Source organism: Passer domesticus, chromosome 3, assembly GCF_036417665.1.
Source record: "Passer domesticus isolate bPasDom1 chromosome 3, bPasDom1.hap1, whole genome shotgun sequence".
Taxonomy (NCBI): domain Eukaryota; kingdom Metazoa; phylum Chordata; class Aves; order Passeriformes; family Passeridae; genus Passer; species Passer domesticus.
Window position 1 is genome coordinate 15981522 of NC_087476.1, and position 12975 is coordinate 15994496.

A 12975-nucleotide genomic window follows, 5' to 3' on the forward strand; every position below is an offset into this window, starting at 1 on the left:
ACCTTTAAAACTAGATCTGAGAGCTAAGGGAGGCAGAAGGAGAATCGGTGGAATGTCTAAGGAGACTGTATTCAAAACTCAGAGATAAGAGCTTCAGCTCTCTCTCTTGGTGCATGTTGCCTGCAGCACAGTGGGTGGGACAGAGCTCTCCTTTGCTTTCAGTTAGTTTTAGCTAGCTGAGGCAGACAAGTTCCCTGGACTGTGGCTTTTCTTTTTCTTGGAACTGTTCAGCCCTGCTTTGGACCAAAACACCAGAAAACACCGTGAGCTCAGGCTTGTCCCCTACTGGGGCCTGGGACGTGGCATTGCCAGCACAGGAGGGACTGACAAGAGACTGAGCGAGCTGAGCTACACCCCACAAAACGGACCCTCTGCTGTCCCTTCAGAACAACGAGAGGGTCCATTGTTTAATATTATTCATTTTCTCATGTCTGTCAGTACTTTGCTTGCTAAATAAACTGTTTTTTCCACTTTTCTTGAAAGAGGCTTATCAACCAAACAGGTAGGATGAAGGGCCACTGAATTCTGCCCTTTAGGGAACATCCCTTTGGAACTCTTCCAAGTTTGTCCTGGACCAGGACAGAAACCCACTACATACACCTGTAATAGCAGATTCTTAAATTGCTGACACTCCGCCAAAATTTTTCTGGATCACAGAGACCATCCCCAGTGTATTGTGAACCCTGCTGATTATATATATGTATATATACATTCATACTTTTTAAAATTATTTTTTTTCCCTGAGTGAGAAAAGCTAAAAGCTTGTCTGAAGTTTGACTTTTGAAATTTCATCTCTGGTTTCCATGAGATGAAACTATTCTTGTTATTTGAAAACCCAGCAGGGGATCTTCCAAAGTGAGTATCAACCTCTAAGATTTAATTTCTTTCTTTCAAAGTGTGTTGACAGAAAATGCAAAATACTCACCCACCACTCCTGATCTTCTTCACCATCAACTACAATAATATCTCCCTCTGCAAAAGTCAGCTCATCTGGGTTATCTGCTACACAGTTGTAAATTGCTTTTACTCTCTTGGGTTTAGTTTTTGACTGAAAAAAAAAAAAAAAACAAACCACAAACCCTGAAGGTAAATAATACAGCACAGAAGAGACAGAGTAGACTTGGAGTTTTTTAAAGAAAGTTTCAGAACTGCTGTTTTTCATAGATTAGAGTTCAGCTATGTCTTTCATGCTTCAGGCTGAATCTGGCACCACCCAAAGCTTTTTGGAGCCACTGTGCCAGTAACATAAGCCATGTTTTGAGTGAGCCAAATTCTCCATTTTGACTCACCCACACCTACAGAGGGCTCACCCTCTGTCTTCAGAGCTCTACATCACTGCAGTGAGCATGATTTTGTTCAGAGGATGGGGTGATCAGATTCTGTGCAAATGTACCAGCAGCAGCATTATCAGAGGGAGGCCTGAGCCACGTGCCAACACTCTCCTTCTCAATTTGCTAAACCCTATTCAGTGGTGCAAGAACCCAGCAAAATATCCTCTGCCTCCCAGCAGTGCTCTGAGGACCGCCAGCCACAGGAGTCCTTTGGCAGCTCTTTCAAAGGTAAAGTTTAGTAAGGAGTTGCAATATTCCAGCATGGCAGTGGGACTCAGTCCTAGCTATGTTCTGTGCAGTGATACCAAAATTGTTTCGCTCTGGTTTCATCTCACACCTTTTCCAGTGCAAACCAGTCTGCTGCTGCATTTCTTTTCAGCCTCTCCATTCTCTGTTGCAGACCAACAATAATGCTGCCTACACAGCATTTCCATGCAAAACAACCCAACAAGTGAAGGGGCTCAAGAGCTGGAGGCAGAGTGTAAAGCTTTCCATCATGAGTCCACCCTTTTCCCAGCCATAGGGAGCAAAAATCTCTCCTTTCTACCCTCAAGTGTCAGAGCAGAGGTGTCAGTGCCATTTAAGTCTGAGATGGCTGTGGCTGTTTGGGACAGAAGTTCCACATGGCATAAGGAAAAGATGGCCTCATCACCATACTGGAGTTCCCCCAGTGCCTGGTCCCAGTCTCTAGTTAGGTCAGCCATGGAGCAGACAGCTTGAAAAGGAACAAGAGACCCCGTTTACAACTCTCATTTTCTCCATCAGCAAAATGCTCTGCTGAGGACACAGCTGCCCAGTGGTCTCTTATTGTGCCATTGTGCTAGAGCTGAGCACAATGCACAGAAAAGAGGGAATGTGGATGGGGAAGGATGGAGGCAGCATGATTGTTATGCTCCTCTAGAAGCATTCATTTGCATTCTAGTATAAATTCTATATCAATTCTAATATAAATAAAGCTGTGGCCTGCCCAGGGCAGGCACACCCTGAGGCTCTCTCATCCCTGTGAGCTGCCAGCCTGGCACTGCAGCACAGCAATTTTTCCAGACGATCCCTCTCAGACAAATGACAGTCTGAACCACAACCACCTTTCAGGTCAAAAGGGAAAAGCTTCACATCAGTACAAGAGTGATATAATTACTAACTTCAAAGTGCAGTAATTACAGGTATTTCTTGTTCTTTAGAAGGCAAGGAAATTAAAATAGATCTCATTCCCAGAGGAATGAAGTCTTCTAGGGAAATTTCCCATGTATCTACAAAATGGTTTCAAAAATCTAAATATCACATTGAGGAAAAAAAAGAAATCAAAAGGTGAATCAGGAATTTCCACCTAATAAACAGGCTATCAGGTAAATCACTGTGTAGGAGATAAGCCACTGGCTAAATGTGCATGTACTAGACCTGTCTTTTCTTTACTCAAGGGGCATTCTGCATTCATTTTCTAAACTTGGGCTGGCCTCTGGATTCCCTGGCAGGGTAAAGACATAGCAAAAAAGCCAGGACTATAAGGCTAAATGGAGCAATTTAGCCAAAGAACTTTAGCTAGATCAGTCTAGCTAAAGCCCTTTAGCTGAGGGGCCCTTGACTAAATCTCAGCTAAGATGCTTTAGCTAGATTAATTTAGCTAAAGCATCTTAACTAGCACACACTCCTGAGCCAGGTTTTCCCTTACTTCTCTGTCCTGTGACAGAAGAAAATCACCCAGCTGATTTGCTCAGTGACAGAATTCACCTTAATGAAGACCTAGAGACAGCTGGAGAGTCAGATATGTTCTTCATATTATGTGCAATTAACATTAAACATTCAAGACACTGACCCCAAACTAGCCAGCACTAGTTCCTTCATAGCTAAATCAATTTGTCCTATCTAAAAAATAAATTTATACTTCAATTATACAGAAAGTCAGGTGTCAGGTTAGGAGTTGTTTCAGATGTGCTGGAAGGATGTAACCAGTACTTACACTTGAATCCCAGCACACACAACAGAAATTAAGATCAGAGTTCAGTAGCTTCACAAAGTTAATATGCAATTTCACTACTTAGACCATTTAATTTTTTGTGGCCTAAAAAATGAAGGTTATTTTAATGCAAGATGGACAATAATTTGGTTGAACAAGAGTGGAGGAGGCAAGAAACCAGAAAATTTTATACTCCCAGCTAATGCAAGATGATGTCTCTGAGGCTTCTCATCATTATCAGATGAGAAACAGGTAACAGGGGCCCTGTGTGCTCAAGACCAATGGCAAGGCTATACACACAAACACACCAAACTCTGTCCTGGAGAGCTGCTATTTCAGTGGACATGGTTAAGGAAAAATGGTTGAAGGGAGAGAGACAGGGGACTGAAGGAAGTGGGTGTTTCCATTACAAGCATTAACAAGACCATTGCAGAGCCCAGAAGAGCATGTCTCCTACCTCTCTGCTTATTATTCACTACTGAACCACACTCCTGCACAGAATGTGTGAAGCAGCCCAGACCCACTCACACACAGCACCTGGGAAATGTAAGGGCTCTACATATTGTGATTTGCTTCCTGCAGAGATACACTGTCATGATCAAGGATTTGGATCTTTTACATCTGTCACACAAGAAAGCAACATAAAATTGAAGCAAGGACCAAAGACCAAGTTAACTACACATAATGTACAGCTCCTCTGACATCTGGAAACAGGTCTTTACCTACACCAGTATATGATCACAGGTACTGACACTAACGTGTGTTCCATTCATGGTCCTAGATTAAAAATAAGTAAAGAGTATAAAAAGGCCACACAATCAGATCAAGAGTCCATCTAAATCCAGTATCTCTTTTCTAATAGTCACTGTAAGGCTAGGGGAGGGTGGAGAAGAAAAATATAGAATTAACCACCTTCTGCAGGGGATATGCTTACCAAGAGATTTCTCTCCTGTCACCAGGTGAATGCTGAGAACTGACAGCACAAAGAGTTTCTTTTGTTTTGAGTTTGATTCCTGCTACTCTTGTTTGAAGTCATTTCACCTACCTACATGAACAACTGTCAGTATATCTGTGTCCTTTATAAAATCACAAGAGTTCCCTTACAGCTTACTTCACTGAAGACTGAAAATGAAGCCACGTTAGAAGTGACTCACCAAACTCACCTACAAGTCACTAACTCATAAAGCTTATCTATCTCCAGTAAGTCCAGCCCTAATTCTGTGGATTGTGTTGGTCACATCTGGACATGAACAAAGAACCAAACTGGTTTGATTTGCCATTTTTAAACTTAAAATCACATACCATCCTATAGGAAATTCAAGGAAGAAAAGTTTTCGTAACTATTTAGTACAAGTCACACAGATACTTAAACACAGGATACAGGCCTTATATGTTTCATGGCTCTCACACTTTTACCATGGCAGGACACACTATCATGTCTACAATGTGTTTGACAGAATGCAGAAGATGAATAAAATCAAATGCCTCATTTTGTACTTACTATTTGTGATTTCCTTGGCATTGGTGCTGGTGGCTGGATTTGTGCCAAAGTATTTGCTGTAGAACCAGTCTGTGTTCCTGGAATGTCACATACAGAAGATGACTCTCCTGCTAAAGTAAATAAATCAAGTAAATATTAGGCATGCTTTCAAAAAAGTAAGAGTGATGGTATAAATTGAAACCAAACCAATTATTCTTAAAAGCATATAAATAATTTTCTATCCCATGAGTATTTAATTTTTACTGGTTCTTTCTAAATAATGGAACAGAATTCTATCCTTTTCCTTACCAAAAAAGCCACTTTTCCCAAAGACAACTACCTTTGTCTTTGTAGTGCAGTGCAGATATGATAAGAGAGATAAAATAGATGAGGGCAGAACCAAATATCCTATTCCCCCTTTCCATCACTGCAGACTGTATGCTGTTAGAACCCTTCTCTCCTAGTAAAGACCACCATTATCAGGGTGCTGTATCCTTCACAAGAGACTCCTGACACATATGGCAGACAGCCATTAGCAAATTCCTCTGGGATATGTCAAGAGAAAATGAAAAAAAATCACAGTAATAACAAATGAATATAAAATATACAGTAGAAGGGCAAACAAGATAGGAGAAATTCCACTACAACCACCACAGAATCTGCACAAACTTCACTGTAGAGATTTTATGGAGATTACATTATTGCTATGTCCCAAAGTAGTAGTTACTTTGAACAACAAAACCACAAAATGAATAATGAACTCTGAATAATGTAGTCTGTTTATTAACATGAAAAGAGCAATATCAATTTGCAATATAATTAAAAGTGACACTATATAAGCTCTGGATTTTCAAGCCAGAAACACATTTTTCTTTTCTAAAATGTGTATCTGACACCTTGTTTATGACATATACAAACAACAGTGCAAACAAAAATTTTCAAAATGCTTCCATTGTTTGACTGGGTTTTAAGGTGAGGTTAGGAAAGCTAAAGCCTAGCTGGAATTGAATCTGGCAAGGAATGTCAAAGATAACAAGAAGGGCTTCTATAAATCCACAGATAACAAAAGAAAAATTAGAGAATATGTGGACCCCTTGTTGAAGAAGATGAGATTCTCATTATAAAGTACATGGAAAAGGCTGAGCTACTGAATGCCTTCTTGGCCTTAGCCTGTACTAGCAAGACAGGTCTTCAGGAAACCTGGTCCAGACATCTGGGAAGAATCTGGAGCAATGAAGTACAAAGTCCTGCACCTGGGAATGAACAAGCCACACACCAATATATGTTGGTGGCCTGAAAAGCAGGACCAGAGGCAGTGGACACAAACTGAAACAGAGGAGCCTCTGTCTGAACATCAGGAAACACTTTGTCACTGTGGGGTGACACAGTAATGGCACAGGTTGCCCAGAGAGGTTGTGGAGTCTCCATTCTCTGGGAACAGTCCTGGATGATCCACTCTTGCTGTCCCTTCTTCAGGGAAGGGTTAGACCAAATAACCTGTGGACATGCCTACCAATATCAACCATTCTGTGATCATGTTTATTACATGGTCCCATTATTGACTTTATTTGGCCCATAGCTCTGCTCATGCTAAAGAGCTTGAGGCATCAGGGCCTACACAATCACAAAGAGGAACAAGAACAATGTTGGCACTGATTATATTTAAATGTATAAGGTAAATGAAGAGATTAAAGAAAACCTCAACAAACCCACACTCTCCCTTTGATTGATTATGACAGCTTAACTAAAATAAAATAAATCTCTAAACCACAATTACCAGGTTGTTGTAGAGACCCAAGTCCTCTGGTCTGCCCTTTGTTAGTTAAGCCAGATGACTTCTCAGTCCTGTGCAGAAAGTGAGAAATTGGTCCATTTCAGAAACAAACAAGAACTCAAAAAGCAACAATACAGAATACTTTCCAAATTATAAAAATCTTGGCATGTCTTCAGTAAAATCTGGTGACAGCTATTTTGTTTTTAAAAGTACTACTTTTCTTCTGTATTTTTGATTAAGTGAATTGAAAGTTGCACCTAATTTTAAAAAAGTAAGGCAGAAAAATAATACAGGTTTGATTATTGCAATTCATGTCTTTTCCTAAGATTTGAAGTTCCTTTCACTGTTACTTTATTTTTTTCTTAAAATTATGCATCCATATTAGTCTGTACATTATAGAAAGCTTCAACAATTTGTGTCTACTTTTAGGTACTATGGTACATGTAAAAAAAGGGCTAGAAAGGATCTTAAGGGTCAAGGTTGCTTTCATCTTTCAGTCCCAATTTGCAAATGAAACCTTACTTTTTCCAAAATTTGCTCAAAGGCCCTATTTTCTAGACTTCTCATTACCTTATTGATCTCCCCTGGTTCCCACCTCAGGATTTCATTTCACTGCAATGCCCCAAAATGAACACAGCAGTCCTGCTGAGGCACCACTGATGCTGAGACAATTGAGAGAATTAATTCCTATTGTTTGCAGGCTAAGTTAAAACTATATTCTAACTCTTCCACAACAGCACTAGGTCATCTGCCTTACTTACAACGTCCTTACAGATCCTTCTTCTAAGGACTTTTGCTTACTCATACTCTGCTGTTCTCCATGCTTCATCCCTGTAGTTGATCTTAATTACTAAGGCTGCTTACTGAATGACACCCTTCTTTTCCCTCGACTACTCCTTCAGTTTCTCAAGGATGCTTTGGATATGATCCTGTTTTCCAGTGCATATGTCCTTCCTAACTTATTTTTCTGCAAATTTAAAAGTTTTTTTTTTTTTCTTTTCCAGGTCTCTGTACTTCTGCCACAAATGGAAAGATTCAGTGGAACAGAACTTATGTAAAGCACATGAACAATAAATGGCACAATCAGACATTAGATCCCATTATCTCCTATTTGCTACTAGATGAGAATAAGGAATTGAGTATTTTTTATGGTTTTTTATCTCCATCACAGCTAGGCATTCTGGAGATATTCTGCAAGTCATATAACCTTAAATCATTAGGCTGTGGTTTTTTTACTGTAGTAATCCTTGATTGCTGCAGTAATCATCTACATCCTTAGCATCTGCCTTCTGTTCATTCCCACACTCTAGAACACATCACTGGCACAAGCATGCATGCTTTATTGATGATTGCATGTTATAGATATATTAAGTTACTAAAAATGATGAAGTATATTAAGGACTAAAATGACATCAGTTACCCAGGAATAGGCTTTCTCTGAGAGATTCTGCTAGGAGGTTGTGGGGGCAGTGGTGGTGGGGTTGGCTTGTTTTGTGGAGGAGCTGGCTGCTGTTTTGATTGCTGGTTCAGAGCTTCAATAATGCTGGCTGTCTTTGCCACTGGAGGTGGTGGTGCTGGAGAAAGTACATCTATATAGGAAAGTTAGACAGAAACATGGAATTAAATTTCTATTTACCATTTCATTTCTTGGGTTCTCATTACAGGCTCCCCTGTTACAGGATTTATGTAAGAAAAATGCTTTACTACATGTAATGGAAGGAGGACCTCTTCAGAAAATGGTTTACCTTTTTTTCACGTAGTCAAATTTGAGAGCTCACAAGCACTTCAATTTATTCAAGCATTAAAGTGCAAGCAAAGAAAATTGTTACTGAAGTCAGTCACATTCTTGAAAACAGTAGATCATAACACATTTTTTAAAGTGCTAATATTATGTGTTCAGTCAATGCCTTCAGTCTGTGTTTTATGGAAAAGTAACCAAGCAAGTAATATCTGGCAAATTTTATTTAGAGGAACATATTTTCTTAAAATCTTGTTGTGATTCACAACTAACAGCAGACTATGTTTAGCAAGTAATTAAAATTGCTATTGAATTCTTAAAATCACCACAACAGCAGCTGGCAATGAATTAAAACATCCTTTTGCATTCCAGTGGTCTGCAAGAATCAAGCACAATGTGGAGAGACAGCCCCAGGCTGACACATAACACTCACCTTTACAACTAGTAAGAATTGCAGCACTTAAACTATATAGATAAATATATATATAAAATTATGAACCCTTTAGCTGTATGGTGTTTCTTGCTGACCCTGCACTACGCCATACAGTCCTCACTGGAGCATCAGAGAAGACAGTTTGTTACTGGATGGGAACGATAGGCCAAAGCTACAGTCACCAAAAGAGGAAGTATGAGTTGTGGAAATGGAAAAATAAGCCAACTGTGATTAGATACAGTAGAAGGGAAAACAGGGGAAAGTGGAAACATACTTGTAGATGTTACACGCAATGGCGGCACAGGGGGATGAATAGCTGGTGGATCTGATGAAGACCTTTGCCTGCTTATACTTTCCACTCCTAAAGAATTTGTCTTCCACATTGCATTAGATGAAGAAATTGTCTGAATACCACTGCCAAGAACTGAAGGCTGAACTAAAAAGAAAGGAAAATACTGCATTATTATTATTGCTTACTCTAAGCACAAAGTGTTAATATTCACACCCGTGCTTTCAAAAATGGTGTGGCTAGACCACTATATCCAGCAACACTACATTCATCAACTATAGTCACTGCATCCTGAAGGAATGCCAGAGCAGAAACCAGTCTGGTGTTAAAAATTACACAGCAAGACTTCACCCAGAAACTTCTAACACTTTACCTAAACAAAATCTGTCTCCAGTCATTACTTTAAAATACGTCAATATTTGAAAAGGCAGATTTCTCAGTAAGAAGGTAGAAGGCATGTGTTGCCACCTTCTTTAATCCCTGGCTGATAACTGTAATTTTCTCACATACTGCAAGAAAAGGACCTCGCTCTTCCATGAGCATACATTTCTACCTCAAAGTGAAACATCAGTTTTGACTTAGAAACAAAATAAAACTGTAAATCTGAATTTCACTCAAGCAAGAAACTATAATAACTAGTTGTGAAACAGTCAAAAAGTACTTCTTCAGAGCCTCTTAAATGACTTCATTCTGAAGAGCTGCCTCCTCTTCTCATAAAAACACTCTACAGGTTTTCTTTATAAAGCCAGTATTTTGCACATATTATGCAGTTTCTCCCTACTGAGCACATGAGTATCATATTAAGAAAAGATGAAACAGAGTAAGGTATGAACAAGTATTAGGTTGCAGGGAAAAGCATAAAAGGCTCAGAAGACTTGGAAAACAGCCTAAAGCTATGAGGATAAAGGAGCAATAATACACCATAAGCATAACATTAACAACATCAACAATTGACAAGAAGCTATGGTCAATGATATCATTATAGCTTTTAACTAAGTATATAAATTAATAAGCTAATACACTGCTAGAGTAAAGAATATGAGCTAATAATCAAAGGCAGGAGGCATGTCTTCATGGCATGAGTTCTATTACAGTGATGCCAAGAAGGCTGGGGTTGAGAATGAAATTAAAATGACACTTCTTGAAATGTGTCATTTAATCAAGGGCAAACTGTGGGTAAGATTTGCCATGATTAAAATAATATCAAAGGATAAAACAGTCTTTTAAACTATTCAATTGTATCACTAATTCAGAGATAGAATCTAACAGTTAAACAAATGAGGCAAGCTCCTGCTGTCAATTTTCCTGTTTGGTGAGGAAGACATTCCTTTCCATCAAGTAAAAAATGTTGTTTAGATATTAAGCTTAGAGTTCATGTGAAATGTTAAAGCAATCCCACCTTGGTTAAATTTTACATGTGACCAAAGTTCCCCCAGTCCCATGCTACCCTTTCCAAGTAACCCAGAACCACACTTTTCTCAGTTTTTCTGCCCCTTTTATGCAGCCATTCCATAACTGACTTTTCATATTACACAGAAGATCAGTTTGCCATCTCGGGCACAATCACTGGTGCGTGGAGTCCTGCATTCTGACCTCTGCACAGTGCTCCCAAAGGCAGAAGCCACCCATGTGTGCCCAGAACATTTCCTGATCATATCTTCTCTTACAGAGTCTGAATACAGCACCATAAAAAAACATGTGTTTAATAGTAACTTTTCTTGAATTGAATACATAAATTTAGCCTCCATGAAAGATGGTGGATAATAAAGTTATTAAAACAATGAAACACATTGAATATGACCTGTACTAAGAGGACCTAAACAGATTTCTCTCTGTTTCTTTACTGTGATGCAAAGAGATTACATATGAAGATAAGAATGAAGTTCACAGCACCAGCTTTAATGGTAGATTTTGCAAGCACACAACCCTCTGAATCAGGATGAGACACATACTTTTACACTGTTCTAATGATCTAGGGACAATCAGTAATTGGCAGCTGGATTTTCAGTCAGCTATTAGGTCACTAAAATCATCCAGTTCTCCACATCATGACACTTACACTTTTATTTCAAAAACCCTGAAGCATGTATTTATTAAGAGAAAAAATTGCAAGGTTAAAATCTCATGTTCTGCATACAGTCACCATTCTCTGAGGTCTTAAACAAATTTTTACAGCACACAAATGCTATCGAAATTTTATCTTTACAGTGAACTCTGACAATGACGTCTTCAAGAAACAGAAGTACAAAAATATTGAATATAACAAAAAAAATTGACAAACTACATTGACTGCAGCCATCCTTTTAATAAATGGTTTAACTCTGGTGAGGTTATCTGGCTACTGTTTTCCCAAACATTATTGTGTACTGTCTTGCAGATATACCAAAAATCAAACTCAGAACACGTTATGTAGATTCATTTCAAGGATTTAAAACGAGGCCATCAATAACTGTTCCAATACTTACCTGTGCTAAATAACTGTAAGAGAAAACCTAAAAAAAATTTTTTAAAAAATTATGATCCTATTCTTCTAATATACAATTATATTTTCTAGTACCTTTGCCAATATTCCTTGGAGGTAGAGGAGGTGCACTACTTGTAACAGGTACTGCAGGCTGAATGGGAGGTGGACTGCCGCTGAGTATTGCTCCATATGTTTCATTCTGTAATATACTTGGCATAAATCCTCTTTGCTTGTCCTTAGCAATGTTTGCTGCATCTCTTGCCAAGGATGCTACATTAGGCTGAAGTTGGTTTGATCCAAGCTGGTAGAAGCTGACAGGCCTGTCCTCTCTTCGGTTGGGACTGGGTTGCTTTAACACAATAAAAAAAGTACTCATTGATACCACATTAGTTGTACTCATTTTATTTATTAGTTGACAGAAGGTTATTCATTTCTAGAAAGAAAAACTATCTTCTACAAAGCATTTTTGTTGCTTTTAATACATAACCTACATCCTACATTCTGCCCTCTTCAAGACAAAGTAACTGTGCACCCTAACAATGCAACCTAACAACAACAAAAGATTTAAGGTGAATGGCACTTCAAAACTATTAATATATTCTCATTTCTTCTGTAGTACGCTGCTACAGGACAATACTGTATCCCTATATATACAATACCAAACTTCTGTAGATAACCAGTATACATTTTCAGACTGGATCAAGTTTCCTGCATCAAAATACCCAACAGTATTTTCAAAACTAAATAAACAACTGTAGGTCCTAAGCCTCATCTGAAGTTCAGCAGAGCTAAGTCCCAAATGGAAAATCATGACCTCAAAACCCAGACAAGATTTCATCTAAGTATTCTACCTGTAGCTCAGCCTACAACAAATGGGTAGCCAAAACTTCTCTTAAACTCTTTTTAGCTCACTAGTATTACTGGATAGGTTTGGGAGATTACTTCAACTGGCAGATGGGATGGAACATTGCTCAACCCACACACATTATCGAATTGTATCTGATTAGCTGGTTTTGAGATTTACAGCAATCATCTGTACTTAGCATTATTCTTCCTGCTTCAACAGCAAGCATAGTCATTACTATTATCAAATTATAATTAAAATAGCTGGAGTTACAAATTCATGTGGGTAGTACAGCAATGGGCTTTAACAATCCCCAGACCAGAGAGCATAAATATACCTTCAGAAATAGTGCTAGACAAACATGCCATACTGACATATTGTCTGTATGAAATTAAAACAACAATTTATAGTAATTGCATTTAGGCAGAATAAAGATTTATATCAACAGTATCACTAACAAGCAATAGATTTTCCTCTGAATACATTCAATGATTACTTCTGGATTCATCATGTAGGGACTTTAGATGTTATAGCACAGCATTATAGCTCCAAGATTTATCAGAATTATGTACATGATAGTCCCTACCCTTGCTTTGGCTTAGCAGCCTCACTTCTTATTGGCTGACACTCTCCATTCCCTGACCTCTCCACTGTCCTAGTTCTGGGAC

General features: G+C 38.7%; 1 protein-coding gene across 5 annotated transcripts in view; it reads right to left on the reverse strand.

Moving 5' to 3' along the window:
• Window positions 1-12975, reverse strand: part of ASAP2 (ArfGAP with SH3 domain, ankyrin repeat and PH domain 2) — an 84984-nt gene that overhangs the window by 3303 nt on the left and 68706 nt on the right. For 3 of the 5 annotated variants that reach the window (XM_064411973.1, XM_064411976.1, XM_064411977.1), the window contains 6 exons: window positions 11557-11812; window positions 8985-9146; window positions 7960-8128; window positions 6543-6610; window positions 4787-4896; window positions 926-1048 (listed from right to left, as the gene is read on the reverse strand). In XM_064411973.1, the coding sequence (XP_064268043.1) occupies window positions 926-1048; window positions 4787-4896; window positions 6543-6610; window positions 7960-8128; window positions 8985-9146; window positions 11557-11812 (888 nt within the window). The remainder of the gene's footprint in view (window positions 1-925; window positions 1049-4786; window positions 4897-6542; window positions 6611-7959; window positions 8129-8984; window positions 9147-11556; window positions 11813-12975) is intronic. The other 2 variants (XM_064411974.1, XM_064411975.1) reach the window with 2 other exon arrangements.